General features: G+C 39.1%; 5 protein-coding genes across 7 annotated transcripts; 4 read left to right on the forward strand and 1 right to left on the reverse strand.

Annotated features, from left to right (window-relative positions):
- The first annotated feature begins 1,118 nt into the window (after positions 1-1,118).
- On the forward strand, positions 1,119-2,387 carry LOC114820591 (uncharacterized). The gene is made up of 2 exons (XM_070810804.1): positions 1,119-1,318; positions 1,651-2,387. Exons 1-2 carry the CDS (start codon positions 1,198-1,200, stop codon positions 2,139-2,141), a joined length of 612 nt encoding a protein of 203 aa, XP_070666905.1. The 5' UTR covers positions 1,119-1,197; the 3' UTR covers positions 2,142-2,387.
- A 2,398-nt stretch (positions 2,388-4,785) lies between these two features.
- On the forward strand, positions 4,786-5,446 carry LOC139190873 (U-box domain-containing protein 35-like). The gene is made up of 3 exons (XM_070811365.1): positions 4,786-4,954; positions 5,115-5,224; positions 5,318-5,446. Exons 1-3 carry the CDS (start codon positions 4,786-4,788, stop codon positions 5,444-5,446), a joined length of 408 nt encoding a protein of 135 aa, XP_070667466.1.
- Positions 5,447-10,615: 5,169 nt separating this feature from the next.
- Positions 10,616-14,870, forward strand: LOC139190481 (U-box domain-containing protein 52-like). Its single transcript, XM_070810805.1, has 7 exons — positions 10,616-11,313; positions 11,446-11,500; positions 11,903-12,227; positions 12,506-12,607; positions 12,699-13,124; positions 13,558-14,319; positions 14,509-14,870. Exons 1-7 carry the CDS (start codon positions 11,193-11,195, stop codon positions 14,608-14,610), a joined length of 1,893 nt encoding a protein of 630 aa, XP_070666906.1. The 5' UTR covers positions 10,616-11,192; the 3' UTR covers positions 14,611-14,870.
- Positions 13,377-17,590, reverse strand: LOC139190482 (pentatricopeptide repeat-containing protein At3g42630-like). 3 transcript variants are annotated; one of them, XR_011574715.1, is made up of 3 exons: positions 17,373-17,562; positions 15,797-17,125; positions 15,003-15,705 (listed from the first exon to the last, which is right to left on the reverse strand). XR_011574715.1 is itself a non-coding variant. In XM_070810806.1 (2 exons), the coding sequence occupies exons 1-2, from the start codon at positions 17,484-17,486 to the stop codon at positions 15,968-15,970; spliced, it is 1,272 nt and encodes a 423-aa protein (XP_070666907.1). In that variant the 5' UTR covers positions 17,487-17,590; the 3' UTR covers positions 13,377-15,967. The 3 variants fall into 3 exon arrangements, 2 of the variants coding, with proteins under 2 accessions (XP_070666907.1, XP_070666908.1); XM_070810806.1 differs by having other exon boundaries at positions 13,377-17,125; positions 17,373-17,590; XM_070810807.1 differs by having other exon boundaries at positions 13,377-17,070; positions 17,373-17,539.
- A 3,190-nt stretch (positions 17,591-20,780) lies between these two features.
- LOC139190484 (uncharacterized) lies at positions 20,781-22,042 on the forward strand. The gene is made up of 2 exons (XM_070810808.1): positions 20,781-20,971; positions 21,304-22,042. The coding sequence occupies exons 1-2, from the start codon at positions 20,851-20,853 to the stop codon at positions 21,792-21,794; spliced, it is 612 nt and encodes a 203-aa protein (XP_070666909.1). The 5' UTR covers positions 20,781-20,850; the 3' UTR covers positions 21,795-22,042.
- Positions 22,043-23,276: the final 1,234 nt, after the last annotated feature.

Genomic DNA, 23,276 nt, shown 5'->3' on the forward strand with positions numbered 1-23,276 from the left:
TACATTTTTTCTTCCAAAATTTTGAGCCTGCTAGAGTGACTCAAATAGGAGAAACCCTCCAAGTCTGAGAGTACCACAAAATTAGCATCAGGTTTTTCCAGCTTTCGTTTTAACGTAACTCTGCCACAGAAAGTAGCTAGTGAATGGAGCTGAAGCGCACAAGGAACGTGTAATAGCAGCAAAACAGAAGGCCAACTCTAAATCTTAGAAGAGGCGGGACTTGCATTGGAAGCAACTGCGGCAGCAAGCCTCAAAAGGCAACAATTTTGGCAGCTGACTAAGCAGTTGAGAAGTTTTCTTAGATTAAGCTGCAACCATCCGTAAATGCAGATTTCGCATCCAACAATGCTCAGTTCATATCTTAGCTGCTGTTTTATTTATGATTTCTCTTGCTTTTCTCTAATATTTAGTTAACCTAGCTTGTTTCAACAAGATTTAGAACGGCCTTCTATTTGTTTTAATTTGTTTTAATTTTCATGAAGGCTAGTTACTAGATGGCCACCTCTTTAACATATATATAGTCGTTTGTATATGTATATATATGTACATCTATATATATATATATATGTGTGTGTGTGTGTGTGTGTGTGTGTGTATTGTTACGATTCGCTAACTTTTCTTCTGGAGACAAACGACTCATACTAGTCTAGATGTTTTGGGGGTATGTAAATTTTGCTAATTTAGGAATAACAAGTAGGTGGTAGTTACAACTACATGCTCCAATGCAAGAAAGGAGTATTTGGGGAGGCACAAAGACAAGATGGTTAGGGAATTTGGTTATAGGGGTCTTTTGATATGGGTCCAATTGGACTAAAAATTGGACCTATTTCAAAAATCAAAAGTCACTAAAAATTGATATGGGTTTTGTTTAAACCCACCCCGTTAAGCACACTTAAGTAGATGGAGAAATGATTGATACCTTATTTTTGGTAATGATAGTGAGATTAAATTTTTTAAACCAAATGATATGGTGGTTAATGATTATGACATCACTTAAGCATTGATTAACGTATTGATTTAAAATTTTAGTGTTTCTAACATTATCCTTTATTTATATAAAGAGCCGGACGGTCAAATGACGTGGAATAAGTTGGTGTGTATAAGGGTAATTTCATTGTTTTGTCAAAAGCGTAACCCTAAAAGGTAAATCTCCAAACTCGTGCAATCTCTCTGAGTCTCTCTCGCACAGACGAAGCCATGATCCGGGTACCCAGAGACGACGCCAAGCGCGGAGGCAGAGGCGGAGGCAGGGCCAATTGGCTCGCGCGATCAGAGTCCGGGCGGGGGAAGAATCCAGCCCAACCGGCGGAGCTCCGAGGTGAGATCCGGATTTGTCTTGGTGTATATATATGCGTTTGGTTTCTGTTTTAGGGTTTGTAAATTCTGCATATTAACCAAAAATGTTGCAGCTTAATTGCTGTTAAACCCAAAATATATGCGTTTGATGAAACATATCAAACAAAAAATTGATGTTTTTCGTCACTGTGCGAGAATTACCCTTAAATTAATTACATGCCTAGTTTTTTGTTTCGATAGAATTCCCTTTTTATATTGAAAATATGTATCTATTTTTGGTGGCCCTCTTAATTTGACCTGTTAATTAGCTGAGTAAATATATCTAGTATTAATTAATTTATGTGCAACAAACAGATGAGAAGAAAGAAACAAAAGCTGTCGAAAGCTCTATGAGTAAACTCCAACTTGATGATGATACTCCTACTGCAAAGAAGAAACGTTACCGTGAGTCTAAGAAATGCCATTCTCAGAATGAGCATTGTGCAGTTTGCCTTATGGACGGCCACCACCAATATCTGTGTCCCTACCGGGAAAGTGTCCCGTTGGGCGTAACTAAAGTTGGAGAGGGCTATATACTAATGTGTAGGACTTGTGGTTTTGTGGGTAACGTCTGCCTTCATGGCCGCTCTTATGCTCGTCCCTATAGGCGGTGTTATATGCGTCTGAAACATGGGTACCCAAGCCACGAGGAAGTGGAGCAAATCAGGGCAAGACAGAGAGAAATGGCTGAAATGTCCAGGGCACGAGTGGAGAGAGGTGAACCATCCTCATTGGATGATACCTCTTCCGATTCCTCTTCTGATACCTCTTCCGATTCCTCTTCTGATTCCTCTTCTGAGATATAATCGTAATGAAGCTTAGGATTGGAACATGCGGTGGCTGCAGATGTTGGATTGCCTTTTCTGTTCATTCATGGCGGATAGATACTACTGTGTTGGTTGTTTTCTCGTGTGTTTAATTACGTTCTTGGAATAGCTAGTTGCGCATGTTGGTCGGATTTCCTTTGCTTGTAGGCTTGTACTGCTTGTCTTGGAATAACTATGAAACGAATCAACCGCTATCAAATACTAATCTCACCCGAATTCATATAACGTAGAATCTCACCGGAAGACTAATCCAATACTGCAACCACAAAGATATTGGAATTAATATTCCTAGTATCAATGAAGAAATGGGACTAAGTTGCCTGTATGCTTGCCTAAATTCTTCCGAAAGTTATCTGCTTTCTATCAATTGTATGTTCGCATATGCATATAAAGTGTTGTATAGCCTTTGTAAATTAGCTTGGAGTTGTTTAAAAACTTTAGTCTTATGAATTGCCAATTTAATTAGTACATCCAAGCAATCATCTAAGTGAAAATTAGGTCCTTAAACTATTTATTTTTTTAGAAAAATCAGTCCTTGAATTATAAAAATATGCCAATTACATCCCTAATATTATAGTCAAAACTACTATATTCAATTTTCCGTCAATTTAAGTCACGGTACTTGCATGTAATACATATTGGAAGGTAGATAGTAGTTAACTTTGGAGGATAAATTAGTAGTTTTTCATAAGAAATAGTGTAAGTTAACTTTGGAGATTAAATTAGACGTTAGATTCGCAATCTATATGAAATGTTAAGGGTTTATAGGCGAGAAAATTGTGATATTACACTTTTAAGGTGTATCAAGTGATTTAAGTTGACGAAAAATTGGACAAAATAGCTTTGAATATAATAGTAGGGATCAAATTAGCAATTTTTAATGAATTTAGGGACTTATTTTATTAAAAAAAACAATTCAGGGACCTAATTTTCACTGAGGTAATAGTATTAAATCAGCACTTCACCCTTATTTTTATAGAAGAATGAACACATGTTTCGGGTGCAATGCAAAGTCACAACACTTTCAACGTTCCAGAACTAGGACGTTGTCCCAATGGTTTTGCCCCATATGCATGTAATAGACGATATTTTCCGTTGCAAATTTCAATTTATCTGTCGATTGATGAATTGATTAATTGAAGCCAGGACTGATTATGAGTTGCAATCTTCAACCGAGATTCTTCACTTATTTCCATGGAGAATCAGTGCCGGTGAAGACGTTAAGTTATATATTGTCAGATCTGTGATGGAATGGAACGCTGAAGATTTCACGTCATCTGTGAAATTCTGTTGTATAACATGAAGCAGTGAAATTGAATATGGTTGACTAATATTGTTGCTAAAATGTTGTTAATCGCAGAAACTCTAGCGTAAATTGATGGAAAGCATCAACGATCGTATACTCTTGGGCTGTTCATATCAGCATTTTTTTTCAACTTCAACTAAGTAGATCTCTAATTGTTCAGTTAGTTTATCGTACGTACTATTATTATAGCTAGATTAGCAGTCATGAACCTAGACCTCGGGTTTACAGAAATCATGGCCACCCACCGTTTGATCTTATTCCAACGGTAGTAAGGCCAAGTACTGATGGCACAGTACATTTTTTTCTTCCAAAATATTGAGCCTGCTAGAGTGACTCGAATAGGAGAAACCCTCCAAGTCTGAGAGTACCACAAAATTAGCATCAGGTTTTTCCAGCTTCCGTTTTAACGTCACTCTGCCACAGAAAGTAGCTAGTGAATGGAGCTGAAGCGCACAAGGAACGTGTACTAGCAGCAAAACAGAAGGCCAACCCTAAATCCTAGAAGAGGCGGGACTTGCATTGGAAGCAACTGCGGCAGCAAGCCTCAAGAGGCAACAATTTTGGTAGCTGACTAAGCAGTTGAGATGTTTTCTTAGATTAAGCTGCAACCATCCGTAAATGCAGATTTCGCATCCAACAATGCTCAGTTCATATCTTAGCTGCTGTTTTATTTATGATTTCTCTTGCCTTTCTCTAATTTTTAGTTAACCTAGCTTGTTTCAACAAGATTTAGAACGGCCTTCTATTTGTTTTAATTTGTATAAATTTTCGTGAAGGCTAGTTACTAGATGGCCACCTCTTTAACATATATATAGTCGTTTGTATATGTATATATATGTACATCTATATATATATATGTGTGTGTGTGTGTATTGTTACGATTCGCTAACTTTTCTTCTGGAGACAAACAACTCAGACTCGTCTAGATTTTTTGGGGGCATGTAAATTTTGCTAATTTAGGAATAACAAGTAGATGGTAGTTACAACTGCATGCTCCAATGCAACAAAGGAGTATTTGGGGAGGCACAAAGACAAGATGGTTAGAGAATTTGGTTATACTATCGTTCCCTCCACACATTCTTATCTCCCTAGCTCTAGAATATTTAAGAGAGAGAGAGAGAGAGAGAGAGAGAGAGAGAGAGAGAGAGAGAGTTGATGAGAATATAGCACAGCTTCAGTGCCAAGACGTTGCCAAGGAGAGCGTACGACAGTGGTTCTCCGTCAGGGATTTGTTTCGTTCAGAGCCGGAGACATTTCTACGTACGCATGCAGGTTAGAGTTTGATGGAGATTTGAATTAATTCACAGAAGGTGAGAAATGGGAAGAGGTCAAACACAAAAGAAGGCGGGGGAGGTGGTGGCTGTGGCAATAGACAATGACAAGGGCAGCCAACATGCTCTCAAATGGACTATTGATAGTCTTGTCACCAGAGGTCAAGCTCTCACGCTGCTCCATGTTAGACAAAGAACCGCAATTCCCACCCAAAGTACATCTCTCTCTCTCTCTCTCTCTCTCTCTGTAAATATGTGTGTGTGTGTGTGCGTGTCTATATATATATATATATATATATATATATATATATATAAATGCATGAATGAATAAGATGATGATGATGATGATCGTAATTTACTAATGTATGTCACCAGCCACAGAGGAGGTTGAAAGGGCTCAAGCCAAAGAGTTGTTTCTACCATTCCGCTGCTTTTGCACGAAAAAACTTGTGAGCAATGCTTCTTCCCTTCATAAAAGTGATAGTGTATTTCCTATCCCGCTCCATGAACAGTTGAGCGGAATCCCTCGTTTCACAACGTGATTTGTAGTTGTACTGCTGATTTGATTTTTGCAACAGCTAAAATGCAATGAAGTCATGATCGAGGATAAAAACATAGCAAAAGCACTGGTAAACTATGTTGTCAATAATTCAATTGACATTTTGGTACTTGGTGCGCCGTCAAGAAGCGGCCTTCTCAGGTACTGATTTCTTCTCCAAGTTATATCTCAGTTCATATGCACCAACACTGTACAATTCATCAGAAAAATAGTATCAAAGAGAACAAGCATCAATCGTAAAATGTATAAATCATTCATTTATTTGAATGGAACTATAACTGTAGATAGTTAAGTATTACATCTTTAAAATCCAATGAACTAAGAAAACTTTCATAGATCTGTCTCAACTAATACCAGCTTACATACGCCAAAAATTTGATGGTTTGAGAAATCATTTATTCAAGATCTGGTTCCGCACGTTGTAGTCTTACCTCAGTTTTTTCTTCTGTAGATTTTTATGTTCAAAAATATATGTATTTCATGTGTTGTAAGAGTTAACAACTAACTCATATATATGAGTAGTAAAGAACCGGTTACAAACCCATCCCTATACAAAACTCTTGGGACAACACAAAGATAAAAAACTGAGAGGACTTATAATACTAACAGCTCCATAACCTTCTCCATGCTGCCCGTGCTTGTCTTTGTCGAAGACCACACATGATGTGAAGATAGAAAGCTGACAGGACAAGAATATATGCTGCCCGTGCTGCATGTGCTTGAGTTTATTGTACAATATTCAAGAGTTGCTGCCCGTGCTTGTCTTTGTCGAAGACCACACATGATGTGGAGATAGAAAGCTGACAGAACAAGAATATATGCTGCCCGTGCTGCATGTGCTTGAGTTTATTATACAATATTCAATGTCCATACTTCTTGGTTCCAACACCCCCCTCAAGCTGGATCAAGGGGATTTATTGAGCCAAGCTTGCCCAGAAGACGATGAAACTGAGCAGATGGTAGTGCTTTGGTGAATAAGTCAGCCAATTGATCATAACTGCGAGTGAACACAGTGTGAATGACCTGAGATTGAACCTGAGATCGAACAAAATGACAATCCACCTCTATATGCTTCGTTCTTTCATGAAAGACAGGATTAGCAGCAATGTGCATGGCTGCTTGATTGTCACACATAAGTGGTATGGAGTTGGAACAATGAAACCCTAGATCAGATAGAAGACCTTTGAGCCAAATAAGCTCACATGCAGTGGCTGCCATTGCACGATACTCAGCTTCTGCACTAGACCGAGCAATGACCTGTTGCTTCTTGCTTTTCCAAGTTACAATATTGCCTCCAACAAACGTGCAATAGCCTGTCGTGGACCTTCTATCAATGGCATTGCCTGCCCAATCAGCATCAGTGTAACCACTTATGCTTGTGGATTGGTTATTTTGCATGAGAATTCCCCGTCCAATGGACCCTTTAAGATAACGAAGGATCCGTTTGACAATGTTGAGATGATCAACGGTGGGAGAATGCATAAATTGACTAACTATGCCCACTGCATAGGTGATATCAGGACGAGTAATGGTGAGGTAAATTAACTTACCAACCAGTCTTTGATAATAACTCACATTATGAAGAGCTTCCCCATACATAGTAAGCTTGAGCTTGCTGTCAATTGGAGAGGTTGCAGGTTTGCAATCAAGAAGATTTGTCTCCTTGAGAAGATCAGTTACATATTTTCTTTGATTTAGGAATAGTCCTTTGGATGAGGTAGCCATTTCTATGCCAAGAAAATACTTAAGCCTCCCAAGGTCTTTGATGGCAAAGGTCTCTTGTAGAGATTGCTTTAAGGCTGCAATCTCAGTTTCACTTTCACCTGTGATTATGAGATCATCCACATAGATAAGAATCATCAATCTTCCTCTCATTCCTGTTCGAACAAATAGAGAGGAATCTGCATTGCTTCTAAGAAAACCAGCCCTTTCCAACACTGAGCTGAGCTTGGCGTACCAAGCTCTTGGAGATTGCTTTAAACCGTAAATAGCCTTGTGAAGTTTGCAGACCATACCATTTTGGGCTTGAATATAACCTGGTGGAGGTTGCATGTACACTTCCTCTTGTAATTCTCCATGTAGAAATGCATTTTTTACATCCATTTGATACAAGGACCAACCAGAATTAACTGCCACAGACAAGAGAACTCTGACAGTGTTCATCTTGGCTACTGGTGCAAAGGTTTCTTTGTAATCCACTCCAAAAGTTTGAGTGAATCCACGTGCAACGAGTCTGGCTTTGTGCCTTTCAATTGAGCCGTCAGCTTTGAATTTTACCTTGAAGATCCACCTGCTGCCAACAGCCTTTTTTCCAGGTGGTAAATGAACAAGACTCCAGGTTTTGTTGTCACTCAAGGCTTGTAATTCCTCTGACATTGCCTTCCTCCACTTAGATGATTGGTTTGCCTCCTGAAAGGTGCTAGGTTCAACATTATTTGCAACTTCAGTGAGAAATGCAATGTGAGACTTTGAGAAACAGTTGTAATTGAGAGTTTTAGTGTGAGGATGCCGTGAGGCATAAGTAACATAGTCCATCATCTTAGCTGGTGGCTGTCTTGTTCGAATGGGATATCTCCTAGCTTCTAGAAGTGGTGTTGTTGGTAGAGAGGGGCTTGGGCCTGTCTGAACTTCACCTGTATGCTCACTGATGGATTGAGAGTGTAGTTGGCCCACACTTGGAATCAAGTCATCTTGAACTCCTTCAATGATTTGACCATTTGAGATGTGATCTTCTGCTAGTGTATCATGGTCAGTGACTCTTGGTAAGGGAAGCAAATCACTCAAGGTCTCATTCTCATTAATATGAGTCTCATTGCTTTTATAGTAGGGCATTGTTTCATCAAAACGAACATCCCTTGACACAATACATTTCTTTGTGATAGGGTCAACACATTTGTATCCCTTCTGAGTTGGTGAATACCCAACAAAAATGCACTTCACTGCTCTAGCTTCCAATTTATCACGATGAGGTGCTTGCACATGGACAAAGCAGCTGCAACCAAACGTTTTAAGATGCGCCAAGTTGACTGCCTTATTGTTTAGAGTTTCATGTGGAGTTTTGAACCCCAATACTTTACTTGGAAGTCTATTAATTATATAGGTAGCAGTGAGAACAGCATGTGACCAATATCTTTTGGGAACATTCATATGCAGCATTAGAGATCGAGTTTTTTCAAGCAGATCTTTATTCTTCCTTTCTGAGACCCCATTTTGTTGGGGTGTCCCTACACAACTGGTTTGGTGAACAATCCCTTGTGAACTCAAGTACTGAATCATGTTATTGGACAGAAACTCAGTGCCATTATCTGACCTAAGCACCTTAATGTTTGAGTTGTATTGAGTTTGTACAAGTTTATGGAAATCTTTAAATATGCAGAAAACCTCACTTTTTGATTTCATAAGGTATAGAAAGGTAGTACGAGTGAAATCATCAACAAATATGACAAAATATTTGTAACCATCCATTGATTCAATTGTAGGTCCCCAAACATCCGTGTGTACTAACTCGAATGGTTTACATGTCTTAAAAACAGAAGTGACAAAAGGTAGTCTGACTGACTTTGAAAAATGACATGTTTCACACTCAAGGGGTGATTGACAAAAACCGGGAAACAATTTTGACAAAACAAGTTCAGATGGGTGAGCAAGTCTTTGGTGCCAAAGTTGTTGATGTTCAAAATACTTGGTTCCAGCTTGAAACGTTTTAGGCATGACTGAGTTTTTGCACAGGTAGTAGAGACCATTAAGGAAGAACCCTTCACCAATCACTTTCTTGGTGATGACATCCTGAAAAACGACGTTGTTTGGTGAGAAAATGGCATGGCAGTTTAGGGAGCTTGTTATCTTTCCTACTGAAAGTAATTGAAAAGGAAATGAGGGAACATATAGGGCTAATGACTCATTATTGTTTGTGAGTATACTAGCTTTTCCCTTACCCAAAACTGACACATTTTTTCCATTTGCAACTGACACTAGTGAGGGGTTTTTGAATGCTTGAAAATTATGCAGATTTGAAAGTTTGTTTGTCATGTGATCAGTGGCACCTGAGTCAATTATCCAACAATCATATTCAGTGCTTGTTTGTAATGCAGTGGAGAAAGCATTGAGAATACCTGAAACCTCTCCTTGTTCTGCAGATTTGTTATTGGCAAGAAATCCTGCAAACTGCCCCAGCATGGCAGCGTGTTCTCCATCCTCCTTTTGTAAGTTTGATGCAGTATTCCCATGATCCTTGGTTTGCAAGTACGCAACAAATTCTTTTATAAGTGTCACAGGACTTGTAGTGAAGTCCATGGATCCAAAAGAAACCCCAGAGGTGACGTTTGCTGCATGATGACTCTTGAAATGGCTTGTTTGTGAAGGTTTTGATGGAATCATCTTCCCATCTTTGGTAAATTTGGGCTTTAACTCGGGATGAAGGATCCAACACTTTTCTTCCACGTGACCAACACCATTACAGTAGGTACACTTGAGATGGGAATTCTTACCTTTGTATATTTTGTGGTTTGCAACATAGGCTAGAGCTTCAGTTGGCCTTGAGCTAGACTCACCATTCATGGCTTTCTTCCTAGCTTCTTCACGTTGGACAATACCACACACACTTTTGAATGTTGGCAGTTCTTGACTCATAAGTATATGGCTTCTGAGATCCTCGTACTCAGAACTTAAGCTTCCCAAGAGTTGGTATATCTTATCTTCCTCCCCTCTCTTTAGTAGCGTATTTGCATCTGTGGTGTGTGGAAGATACATATCCAGTTCATTCCACATGGTTTTGAGCCTGCCAAGGTGTTGTACAAAGGACTTCCCATTTTGTTGAATGCATGCAATGTCTTTCTTCAGTTGGAACACCCTTGCATAATTGTTTTGATTTCCATACATGTCCTTCACCGAGTTCCACAAATCTTGTGAGGACTCTGAGTAGCTAAAAATTTCTGCAACATGCTTCTCCATAGTATTGAGAAGTAAGGACATGACGAATTGATCTTTGCAGAGCCAAGTCTCATAGGTTGGTGAGGTGATATCAGGAGCTTCGATGCTTCCATTTATAAAACCAATTTTTCCTTTTCCTCCTAGAGCAAGTGAAACTGCACGAGACCAAGGTAGGTAGTTGAACTCATTCAGCAAGGCTGAACACAAACGCTAATTGGTGTTAACCTCAGTGTCTGAAAAATTTGAACAAGAATTACGGGAGGTTTTATCCTCAACATTTACTGAATCTTCTTCAGCCATGGCTCAAGGTTGAAGGAGAGAAGCAGCGGAAAGAAATGGCCAGAGACAGGTTAAAGAAGGACCCGCTCTGATACCATGTAGATTTTTATGTTCAAAAATATATGTATTTCATGTGTTGTAAGAGTTAACAACTAACTCATATATATGAGTAGTAAAGAACCGGTTACAAACCCATCCCTATACAAAACTCTTGGGACAACACAAAGATAAAAAACTGAGAGGACTTATAATACTAACAGCTCCATAACCTTCTCCATGCTGCCCGTGCTTGTCTTTGTCGAAGACCACACATGATGTGAAGATAGAAAGCTGACAGGACAAGAATATATGCTGCCCGTGCTGCATGTGCTTGAGTTTATTGTACAATATTCAAGAGTTGCTGCCCGTGCTTGTCTTTGTCGAAGACCACACATGATGTGGAGATAGAAAGCTGACAGAACAAGAATATATGCTGCCCGTGCTGCATGTGCTTGAGTTTATTATACAATATTCAATGTCCATACTTCTTGGTTCCAACATCTTCTCGGAAGCCATCAATTACGCATGCATCATAATTATATCAATCTCGTCACAGATTCAAAACAACAGACGTTCCAAACACTGTCTCAAGAGAGGCACCGAGTTTCTGCACTGTGTATGTCATTGGCAAGGGAAAGATATCATATATGCGAGCTGCTACCACTTCACTGTCCCAGAAAGCTTACTTGCCTAATCAAAAACAGCACCAAACAAACAAAGCTTCTGACACAAATGATACGCAATTCAGCCACAACCAGCAATGCAGAGGTTGGCCAGATTCGGTTTTTTCTTTTTTTTTTTTTTAGGTCGAAAGTTCAGATTATGTTCTAGCATCTGTTATTTCCCACCTCACGTCTGGTTTCTTGTCATTACTCAAACAAATTTCTTTGACCAATACAGCATGGGAGAGGACGCAGTATCCACCACAAAGCCAGCAAGATGAAATCCAAATCAAGTAAGCTCTGGTACATTTATTGTCTGGGGAACAAAAGGCATAGACAATGATGCTTAAAAAAATTAACTATGGAAGAGGTGTAGATACCGATTAGTTAATTCAGCTCCTTATTTTGGTTGTACGTTGTAAGTATGTACGTACCTCCATTTAAGCAGTATTAAAATGATTAGCTTATAGGTATGTGGCCCTTCACTAAGAAATTTTTGCCGATGCTTTCATTCAACCACTATCTGCATTTCCAGGCAAAGCACACCCGAGCATTCCCTAGATGAAGTTTCAGTTAACGTGTTAAAGGGCTTCCAAATGAATAGCCTGGATACTTATGTAGAACAACTATATTACTGAAATAGAGCATGTGAGTACTCAACTGAGGAGAGGACTAACCTAATAAATATGATGCAGGTCACCATTCACAAGAGGAGGAGCTTCAGCTAACAAATCATATGAGCTCTCGTCAGATACTGACATATCATTTGTGAGTAGTGGAAGGCCGAGTGTGGATCACATGTTTCCTTCTTTCTATGATGATCTGGACTCAGGACCTCGGCTTTCAATCAGCCCAGAGATTGATAGCAGAAGCTCTACATCATCTTACTCGTCCGGGATGAACAACAGGAGCTCTACCTCATCTTACTCCGGACATAAGTTCATTGACATGAGCACTTCACCATATGACTTCTCATCATCCTCAATTGAAAGTGGAAACTCATGTTCACAACTGAATTTTGTAAGACAATTTTTCTGCACAGTAAACTTGAAGCACAACCAAGCTACAAGCTTTGAAGCATGCCTCCAACTACAAACTTGACAGCAGAAACTAATATACCACAAATGATTATCCGAGCCAGTTCTGGTGTCCCAATATCATTCCTTCAATAATTGATACCTAAATTTACCAGTTTTGAGTGGTTTTAGTTCCACAATCCAAAAGAAGCTTTATTTTTATAAAGCATACATGCAGGTATAGTTCAGAGTATTAATACGTAATTTTCTTGAAAATAATAGGATGAAATGGAAGCTGAGATGAGGAGGCTCAGGCTAGAGCTCAAGCAAACAATGGACATGTACAGTACAGCCTGCAAGGAGGCACTCACAGCAAAACAGAAGGTATTGATGCAAAACCTTTTATTTGATGAACTATAAATCTTGGGTTCAGAACAACTATTTAAGCATAAATTCTAATAATATATCATCGCAGGCAACCGAACTCCACCGGTGGAAATTTGAAGAGGAACAGAGATTAGAACAGGTACGACTAGATCAGGAAGCTGCATTGGCACTGGCAGAGAATGAGAAATTGAAATGTATGGCAGCCATGGAGGCTGCAGAAGCAGCTCAAAGGATCGCAGTAATGGAAGCACAGAAAAGGAGGAATGCAGAAATGAAAGCCTTTAAAGACGCTGAGGAGAAGAAGAAGGCAATAGAAGCAAAAACATATGATTTCATGTTCAGGAAATACACAATTGAGGAGATTGAAGCAGCAACAAATAATTTTTCAAGCGTTCACAAGATTGGGGAAGGAGGCTATGGGCCGGTATACAGAGGTGAACTAGACCACACACCAGTGGCAATAAAAGTTCTACGTCCAGATGCAGCTCAAGGACAGTCACAGTTCCAGCAAGAGGTTAGCGACACTGCCAATAGGAAACTTTACCTATCTTATAAATTACATACTTTCGTCAGATATTTAGCACATAAATGAAATAACCAAGGAAAAGGACTATTATTAGGCACTTCACATCTTGAATTTGATCATGAAGGAATTGAAGATTGAACTTTCACTTTGTTTCCAAAACCGGTAACATATTGTTCGAAAACAGCAGCAGCCACATCGATTATAAAGAGGAACACGAGTATAAGAAATTGCTCATGCATCAAACAAAGATTTTAATCGATATATTCATCAAGTGATATTCATGCATCCAAAAAAAGTTTATACTTTACACCAATCTGCCAATCCTCTCAAGTCCGGATAGTTCAAATAGAAAGGTGCTTCTATATTTATAAGCCATTTTATTGGTTGTGTATTATATATCGGGAAACTCTTAATTATCCAGGTTCAAGTATTGTGTTGCATCCGCCATCCAAACATGGTTCTCCTTCTGGGAGCATGTGCCGAGTATGGTTGCCTAGTCTATGAATACATGGCTAATGGAAGCTTAGAAGACCGTCTCCTACAGCGAGGTAACACCCCAGTTATTCCTTGGCAGCTAAGGTTCCAAATAGCCGCAGAAATTGGCACTGGACTTTTGTTCCTTCATCAGACCAAGCCAGAACCCATTATACACCGTGACCTGAAACCGGCAAACATTTTGCTAGACCACAACTACGTGAGCAAGATTAGTGATGTAGGTTTGGCCAGGCTTGTCCCTCCATCGGTAGCAGATTCTGTCACTCAATATCATATGACATCAACAGCTGGGACACTTTGTTACATAGACCCAGAGTACCAACAAACTGGGATGCTTGGAGTAAAATCTGATATCTACTCACTTGGCGTCATGTTTCTACAACTAATAACGGCCAAGCCACCAATGGGTTTGACTCATCACGTTCAGAGGGCTATTGAGAAAGGGACTTTTGCTGAGATGCTTGACCCTGCTGTTCCTGACTGGCCAGTTGAGGAAGCTCTAAAGTTTGCCAAGCTAGCTTTACAATGTGCTGAACTGCGACGAAAAGATAGACCGGATCTTGGTAAAGTTGTGCTACCTGAGCTTAACAGATTAAGAGCACTAGCCAACGATAGGAAAAACAGTGTCTTCCTTGGTGGTGGTGGTGGAGAATGTTCACCAAGACAAAGCTCGACTCCCACAATACAAGTGAGTTGCATAACATGGTCCTGCCATTGCTCTTGCCTCTTATATAGCATGCTCGAATTCTGTTTAATCACATACAATGTACAGCTAATATAACCTGCGAATGCTTCACAATTGTTGGTTCTCTTTTACTTTTGCATATATAATCAACACTAACTTATTTGTTAATTTTTTGGTCTTTTCTTTTTTCAGGATGTAATCAGTGACGGCGATCTATCACAGCCTGGTTATGAAAGCTCAAGGAGTCGCTCAAGCACATCATCTTATCCTGGAAGAAAAATCTTTTTGGATTAGAAATGTTTAAAAAGTGTAGCAAAATTGAATTCTTCCCGTAATATTGCTCAGCCCGCCTCCCTGTAACCTTTGCAAGTCCATCTCTGTTTTCTCTAATAATTTCTGGTAGGGACTGCAAAAGAGTTGTTTAAGTCTGCGTAGTTGTGTAAACTGGGAAATCCCGAATGTAGGTTGTACTGTTTTGCTGTCCATTGAAGATTTATCATTCTGCACTCGAGAGTCGAGACATAAATGCTGATAGCACTTTTCTAAATACATAAGTGGCATTCTTTGGGAGGACATGCGGTCAAATTTTTTGCAAGGTTCATACTTACAATATCATGCTCTGAGACCACATAGGATTTGTTGGGCTACCACTATTCTCAAAAGCTTAAACTATTACGGTATGAAGATTAATTACTTCATTTTGTGCCACATATATTTATAACAACTAGGAGCTTTCTCTTTCATTACGAAGGGACAAAGTACAGATGTATTCATAGTTCATACCCTTAGCTGTTCTATACCTTGCAGGACAAGAATTCAAGTAGCTGGTCGGGATAGCAGCATTGCCAACTAATTAGTACAAGACTCCCCAGCAGGATATTATGCTCACAAATATTAATGTAGAGTTGATGTTTAAATAGTCTTAAGGCTCCACAACAACAGGATGTTTTTGGCAGAAATTATACTGAGGAAATTATTTATATGTACGTATCATCAACTTCCCAACAATTTAGGCTTCTTGTGAAAGTAGAAAAGCTAACAGTTTCATCTGTTAATTTAATAATTTAAGAAGGTACTTTTCAAGCCAATGAAACTATAAAAAAAAAAACCAATTTGTGATATTAAGGTCTCATAGCAGGTTTATGAAGCATAGAAGGGAAACTGCAGTAAACAGAAAACGAAACAGACTTGAGAGGAATTAGTTTTGACTGCAGATCAGTTTCAGCATGTGGGATTCAGAAGGAATAGTAGTTGGACTGCTCTTACCTTTATTTCACACTCCTCGGAGTTTTCTTTGAATCTGAATGAATGTAGCATTTTCATTTTAGCTTTTGATAAGTTCATAACATTGGTAAGTCATCCATCAGCAATATCCAACTTCATCTCAGCCTGAACACGGGGATCCTACACAATATCCATGAGACTAGGACTGCATTTTGCTTACCTAAAATGAACATAATAACAAAGTCCAGATACGTACCCATTCCATAATGCAGGACGATGCATATCTGAGCTGCATTTATCACTTTGTTACATACATGCACTAACTGAACCAATAGAATGCAAACTGGAACTGATAGACATAGTATTATCAGCGACAATAATCCTTTCCTAACAATCGGTCAAACATGCACAATATGCAGGTCGCTAGTCAGTAATTCCAAAAGATCTGATTCCTCCGGTATGTTTTTTTCAAATATACTGAAATTAACTTCCTATAAGTCCATTCCCTTTGCCTCTGGAACTCCAAAAATGCCTCCGAGCTTGCATGAAAGTCTCCTTTTCCCAAAACTTCAAACACAAATGGATCCGTCAATACCAATGGGGAATCATCCAGATTCATTTTATTGAGGGCAAAATACAAATTCCGTCCTAGTCTTCTATCCAAGTATGCATCAACAACACAGCCGCAAGTCACAAGATCGGGAACAACTTTCTCATGTTTCATGTGTTCAAGGCTAAGATGGAGATCCCACAGTAGAGACATCTTTGAAAAGGCCAGAGCACGGATATTAAACGTAGTAAGATCAGGGCGGAAACCAGCTTCCACCATTCTCAAAAATTCTCTTTGTAAGCTTTTCATCTTAAAATTCGCAGCATAGGATAACAACAAAAGGTTCCACAGAAGATTTCCCAAGTTTCTTCTACCAAGACCTACATCCTTCACGAACTCAGCTAATTCGTAAAACTTGCTGCGCTTCAGATACGCAAATGACATTGCCCAGATTCCCTCTTCCTCTATCAGAAACCTAGACCTTTTAAGGCGGCCATAAGCGGTCTCCATCTCAGTAAGGGAACCAAAAATGCTATAGTATCTGATAAAGGCATTTCCAGTGGCAGAGTCCACCGGGAAACCCATTGAAATCATTTCTTTCAATGCACCTTCCATCAATTCAAGCTGGCCTCCCTTCCCAAAACAAGAGATAGCTAGCGAGTAAACCTCCGGAAACAAACTCAAATACCTAGCCCTCATCTGGCCCAAAATTTCATTCACTTTTTCAAAACATCCCGCATTTCCATAAACATCAAATAACTGCGAAACAACCTGAATACTAGGCACAAAAGAAGTATATAACAGGTCGTTCCACACTGCTTCCGCTTGAGGAAAAAGGCCATTGTTGGCATGGCATAGCATCAAAGCAGATAGGGTGGAGTTGCTGGGCAAAAGACCATCCGATTTCATTTCGAGTAAAAGCTCCTGAGCTACATGAGGCAACTTTTGTCTACTTAAACTCCGAATTATCCGCACGCAATCTACATAAGTAGCTTGGCCATTAAAACACTCATCCCGCTTCCATTTCCGGATTATCTGTTGTAAGCACAGCCCAAATAAAAGGATATCCTTGAAGAAATCTAAGGCAATATCGTAATCTTCAACTCATTTTACACAAAGGATGGGTAATTAAAGACTTCAAGACACTAATATGTACACTCTTTCAAACACTAGATCAAGAAATTCATAAAATTCATAAACCTGCTAAAACAAATTACGGGCACTTGTTGAATCAAAATTTGATTAAAATGTTCGTGAGAGAGAGAGAGAGAGAGAGACCGACCTTGCGTGCTAAGGCTCGATTTTGTGAATGGGATTGATGGCAGAAAATAGAAAGGCGTTTTGGGTTGAGAGAAGCTGAAACACGTATTGGGCTCAGAAGAACCGTGACCCCCATTTCCTGACACAGCTGAGCGTTGGAATGATAACACAAATTTGAACCCTCCGTTTAATGCATTTCGATATTGATACTACATTTGGAAATGTTCCATTGAAATGTTTTTTTTCCCGATAATTTTTAAATAAAGATTTAAACCTTAAATACTTTCGTGTATTACATTTGCACGCTGAAAATACTTTATTCAATATTAATTGACGCATAAATTTATATATTTATTATTCGTTAATTGTTTAGATATAAAATGAATGAGCGTTTGCACAAGCACGGAACAGGATCCTATAACATGCGTTCTTTAGCTTTACAACTTTTACGTTTCTTTTGGTTACAACGTTGGTATTATTTTGTCATTTAATTTCAACTTTGCATGGTTGAAACTTGAAAAGTGCATCTCACACATTTTTTTTTTTTGTATGAATCTAAAACCAACCCAAACTTGAATTAAGAATGTTGGGTTAGGATTGCGTTAGGAATGTTGGGTTAGGATTGGATTGACTATCCAACTGGCCCAACCCGTCCGAGTTGTACCTAATTAAAAGTGTGTGCATTTTCTACCTAAACCAAAAGTTTTGTTTTCCAATTACCACTTAGACTTCAATTTTGGTGCCAATGTGCAACCTTTGATGATTTCAGTTAAAATTTCTGTTAAAGCACCTTCTTCATGGATGTGGGGTCTAGTTTTAATTTTTTTTAATTTATTAAACATCAAAGTAAATGAAAATTTCAAAAATAATGAAATAAAAAAAAAAAAAAAAAAGAAGAAGAAAGACATGGATTTACCATCGCCGACTTAGTGACGTTCCTCTACCCCTCACGCCTCCACCTGTCTCATCTCAGATTCCAAATCGAAGCCTTCAGACCCCAATCCAATCTCAAACCTCTCGACTCATAATCCTATTTCTACGACCCCATACCACGCAACATAAATCAATCCCTCCTCCTCCCACTCCCAACCTCACCCCCACCCCTGGCTATGTTTCCGATATCTACCTCCCCAACTCCATTCATCTATCCCTCCCCTATTACATTTTTCTCTCTTTTCTTCACCCAATCTCTCTTAGGGCTAGGCACGGGTTAGGCCGGACCCAATATTGAAGAGACTGCATTGAATCCGGATTTAAAAGAGACAAGCCAGGCTGGGCCAGGGACAACATATTCTACATATTCTAATATAGGAACCAGACCTAACTCGGCCCAGTTGACTCCCAACACAGATTCACAGTTCACTCCCAGCATAGATTCACTACCAGTGTAGTGTGCAGATTTTACAGTTTGCACAAATTCACTCTCTGCACAAATTCATATCCAATCCAAACATTACAAGTCCATAGATTAACAATAAATCCAAAATAACCACATTACATCGTCCAACATCATTCGATACATTAAATCCGAGACATTCAAAATAACATCCGAGAGACATCTAAAGATCAATGAATCCCTAAATTACAAGGAAACCAAAAAAAAAAATTCATCAGAAAGCTCAAACCTTTATACAGTAACAATAATAATCAGTGGTGAGTTGTTCAACTTTTACCAAATGTCAGTAAATTCTGTAATGCAAACTACATAGAGAAATCCAGAAAGACGAACAAATATCAAGTGAAACAGATAACCCAAATTCTGAAAACATCATCGAATTGCTAATGCGAAAAGATGTTTTTCCATTTTAACTCTCAAACAAACGATAAATTTTAACACAAAGGGAAGGTGTTGAAATATGAAGAAAGTTTGACTGTATTTAGATGCAATAGAAATCATACATAACTATGGATAGGCAACATAGGGTGAACATGTATTCAGCAGACAGCACTAGAAAACATGTATTCAACAATATGGAAGCATCAGGACTACTACAAATGAAGGTCTCCAAACAAAAAACATAGATAACTCTCAAACAAACGATAAATTTCGACACAAAGGGAAGGTGCTTAAATCATTACTCCTAATCGGGTAAAATATAACTAAGTTTCGATAAAGTTTTTATACGAAACTGAAACCAAGCTAATCTAAAAGAACAGACAATCTGAAACTAACAGGAAACTTACATGAGAAAATATAATTCCAAAGCAAAATACTCGATCAATTACGTTATTTGAGAACCAAAGAGAGAGAGAAAAACATAGCCAAAAAGAAAATTCACGCTTTCTTTGTCAATTAAGTTTATCATGCACAATAACAATATTTCAATCTAAGCAAGCACAAAACGAACAATTCTAAACATGGAATCGGATAGGAAGTAGTAAACAAAATTCAAACCCAACAAATTCAACTATGAGATAAACAGGACAAACATATGAAGTCCCTGTGATAGAGGAATACATGAAATTCACCATATACACATATAAATGGTATAATTTAACCGTATAAAAAAGTTTGTTTCTTCCTATAAAAAAAGAACCAGATAATCGAAAGATGGAAAACCAAAAAGAAAATGAATACCCAACACCCAATTGGAAGACTTGAGGGAGGGACTGGAACCTGCACTCAAGACTAGGGTAGAAACTAACGGTTGAGATTGGATGATAGGTTATCATTCAATCTCGGCCGTTCATTATAATTAGAAACAGGTCGGTCTGGGAACCCGTTGTTTTTAATTTTATGGACCCACCCTGCCCCATAATTGACAGCGGCCCGGCCCGTTTTCTCTCTACAAATTTTGGAACCAGCCCTTACCCGCCCCGAACCTAGAATACTCGCCTCGACCCGCGGTTCCTTTACCCGTTTGCCCAACCCTAAACTCTCTATCTCAACTAGGGGTGATTCAGTATGGGATCCCAAATCGAAAAATGGGATTTTGAATTCCAAACCGAAAATTTTTTAGATTGGAATTTGAAGACCAATCCCGAACCAAAATTTTGGTATTTCTAATTTTTCGGGATTCCCGAAATGTTTTTGGTATTTTAGGATGGATCAAGATTGAATTTTCGGTTTTGAGCTTTTAGGTTGAAATTTGAGATTTTTGGGCTATGGACTTAAATTTGGACTTTTCGCCTAAAATTTTGTTCCCCAATTTCATATCAATTGAAATTTAGGCTTTGTACCTCATACCAATTTGAAATTCCATACCAATTGAAATACCAAGTCAAATTGATGTTCCAAAGTTCCAAAATACTTAATTTCATACTTCTATTTCTAATATAGTCTACTATAAAACCACTTAAACATTGATTAACGTATTGATTTAAAATTTTAGTGTTTCTAACATTATCCTTTATTTATATAAAGAGCCGGACGATCAAATGACGTGGAATAAGTTGGTGTGTATAAGGGTAATTTCATTGTTTTGTCAAAAGCGTAACCCTAAAAGGTAAATCTCCAAACTCGTGCAATCTCTCTGAGTCTCTCTCGCACAAACGAAGCCATGATCCGGGTACCCAGAGACGACGCCAAGCGCGGAGGCAGAGGCGGAGGCAGGGCCAATTGGCCCGCGCGATCAGAGTCCGGGCGGGGGAAGAATCCAGCCCAACCGGCGGAGCTCCGAGGTGAGATCCGGATTTGTCTTGGTGTATATATATGCGTTTGGTTTCTGTTTTAGGGTTTGTAAATTCTGCATATTAACCAAAAATGTTGCAGCTTAATTGCTGTTAAACCCAAAATATATGCGTTTGATGAAACATATCAAACAAAAAATTGCTGTTTTTCGTCACTGTGCGAGAATTACCCTTAAATTAATTACATGCCTAGTTTTTTGTTTCGATAGAATTCCCTTTTTATATTGAAAATATGTATCTATTTTTGGTGGCCCTCTTAATTTGACCTGTTAATTAGCTGAGTAAATATATCTAGTATTAATTAATTTATGTGCAACAAACAGATGAGAAGAAAGAAACAAAAGCTGTCGAAAGCTCTATGAGTAAACTCCAACTTGATGATGATACTCCTACTGCAAAGAAGAAACGTTACCGTGAGTCTAAGAAATGCCATTCTCAGAATGAGCATTGTGCAGTTTGCCTTATGGACGGCCACCACCAATATCTGTGTCCCTACCGGGAAAGTGTCCCGTTGGGCGTAACTAAAGTTGGAGAGGGCTATATACTAATGTGTAGGACTTGTGGTTTTGTGGGTAACGTCTGCCTTCATGGCCGCTCTTATGCTCGTCCCTATAGGCGGTGTTATTGGCGTCTAAAACATGGGTACCCAATCCACGAGGAAGTGGAGCAAATCAGGGCAAGACAGAGAGAAATGGCTGAAATGTCCAAGGCACGAGTGGAGAGAGGTGAACCATCCTTATTGGATGATACCTCTTCCGATTCCTCTTCTGATACCTCTTCCGATTCCTCTTCTGATTCCTCTTCTGAGATATAATCGTAATGAAGCTTAGGGTTGGAACATGCGGTGGCTGCAGCTGTTGGATTGCCTTTTCTGTTCATTCATGGCGGATAGATACTACTTTGTTGGTTGTTTTCTCGTGTGTTTAATTTCGTTCTTGGAATAGCTAGTTGTGCATGTTGGTCGGATTTCCTTTGCTTGTAGGCTTGTACTGCTTGTCTTGGAATAACTATGAAACGAATCCACCGCTATCGAATACTAATCTCACCAGAATTGTTCAGTTAGTTTTCGTACATATTATTTCCTTTGCTTGTACGTATTATTTCCTTTGCTTGTACGTACAATTATTAGTAAGGCCAAGTACTGATGGCACTGTACATTTTTTCTTCCAAAATTTTGCGCCTGCTAGAGTGACTCGAATAGGAGAAACCCTCCAAGTTTGAGAGTACCACAAAATTAGCATCAGGTTTTTCCAGCTTCCGTTTTAACGTCACTCTGCCACAGAAAGTAGCTAGTGAATGGAGCTGAAGCGCACAAGCAACGTGTACTAGCAACAAAACAGAAGGCCAACCCCAAACCCTACAATAGGCGGGACTTGCATTGGAAGCAACTGCGGCAGCAAGCCTCAAGAGGCAACAATTTTGGCCGCTGACTAAGCAGTTGAGATGTTTTCTTAGATTAAGCTGCAACCATCCGTAAATGCAGGTTTCACATCCAACAATGCTCAGTTCATATCTTAGCTGCTGTTTTATTTATGATTTCTCTTGCTTTTCTCTAATATTTAGTTAACCTAGCTTGTTTCAACAAGATTTAGAACGGCCTTCTATTTGTTTTAATTTGTTTAAATTTTCGTGAAGGCTAGCTACTAGATGGCCACCTCTTTAACATATATATAGTCGTTTGTATATGTATATATATGTACATCTATATATATGTGTGTGTGTGTGTGTGGGGTTACGATTCGCTACCTTTTCTTTTGGAGACAAACGACTCAGACTCGTCTAGATTTTTTGGGGGCATGTAAATTTTGCTAATTTAGGAATAACAAGTAGGTGGAAGTTACAACTGCATGCTCCAATGCAACAAAGGAGTATTTGGGGAGGCACAAAGACAAGATGGTTAGGGAATTTGGTTATACTATCGTTCCCTCCACACATTCTTATCGCCCTGGCTCTAGAATATTTAAGAGAGAGAGAGAGAGAGAGAGAGTTGATGAGAATATAGCACAGCTTCAGTGCCAAGGCGTTGCCAAGGAGAGCGTATGACGGTGGTTCTCCGTCGGGGATTTGTTTCGTTCAGAGCTGGAGACATTTCTACGTACGCATGCAGGTTAGAGTTTGATGGAGAGTTGAATTAATTCACAGAAGGTGAGAAATGGGAAGAGGTCAAACACAAAAGAAGGCGGGGGAGGTGGTGGCTGTAGCAATAGACAATGACAAGGGCAGCCAACATGCTCTCAAATGGACTATTGATAGTCTTGTCACCAGAGGTCAAGCTCTCACGCTGCTCCAAGTTAGA

The sequence above is a fragment of the Malus domestica genome, chromosome 13 (assembly GCF_042453785.1).
Source record: "Malus domestica chromosome 13, GDT2T_hap1".
In the NCBI taxonomy this organism is placed as follows: domain Eukaryota; kingdom Viridiplantae; phylum Streptophyta; class Magnoliopsida; order Rosales; family Rosaceae; genus Malus; species Malus domestica.

What these genes read in the sequence shown, in the direction of transcription:
- LOC114820591 (XM_070810804.1), top strand. Translation starts at nt 1,198, where the DNA reads ATGATCCGGGTACCCAGAGACGACGCCAAGCGCGGAGGCAGAGGCGGA. An exon ending in CCAACCGGCGGAGCTCCGAG is followed by an intron (nt 1,319 to 1,650) that starts GTGAGATCCGGA and finishes TGCAACAAACAG; the next exon opens with ATGAGAAGAAAGAAACAAAA.
- LOC139190873 (XM_070811365.1), top strand. Translation starts at nt 4,786, where the DNA reads ATGGGAAGAGGTCAAACACAAAAGAAGGCGGGGGAGGTGGTGGCTGTG. An exon ending in AACCGCAATTCCCACCCAAA is followed by an intron (nt 4,955 to 5,114) that starts GTACATCTCTCT and finishes GTATGTCACCAG; the next exon opens with CCACAGAGGAGGTTGAAAGG. An exon ending in CCCTTCATAAAAGTGATAGT is followed by an intron (nt 5,225 to 5,317) that starts GTATTTCCTATC and finishes TTTTTGCAACAG; the next exon opens with CTAAAATGCAATGAAGTCAT.
- LOC139190481 (XM_070810805.1), top strand. Translation starts at nt 11,193, where the DNA reads ATGCGAGCTGCTACCACTTCACTGTCCCAGAAAGCTTACTTGCCTAAT. An exon ending in CAAGATGAAATCCAAATCAA is followed by an intron (nt 11,501 to 11,902) that starts GTAAGCTCTGGT and finishes AATATGATGCAG; the next exon opens with GTCACCATTCACAAGAGGAG. An exon ending in GCTCGACTCCCACAATACAA is followed by an intron (nt 14,320 to 14,508) that starts GTGAGTTGCATA and finishes TTCTTTTTTCAG; the next exon opens with GATGTAATCAGTGACGGCGA.
- LOC139190482 (XM_070810806.1), bottom strand. Translation starts at nt 17,486, where the DNA reads ATGGGGGTCACGGTTCTTCTGAGCCCAATACGTGTTTCAGCTTCTCTC. An exon ending in ATCGAGCCTTAGCACGCAAG is followed by an intron (nt 17,126 to 17,372) that starts GTCGGTCTCTCT and finishes TGCTTACAACAG; the next exon opens with ATAATCCGGAAATGGAAGCG.
- LOC139190484 (XM_070810808.1), top strand. Translation starts at nt 20,851, where the DNA reads ATGATCCGGGTACCCAGAGACGACGCCAAGCGCGGAGGCAGAGGCGGA. An exon ending in CCAACCGGCGGAGCTCCGAG is followed by an intron (nt 20,972 to 21,303) that starts GTGAGATCCGGA and finishes TGCAACAAACAG; the next exon opens with ATGAGAAGAAAGAAACAAAA.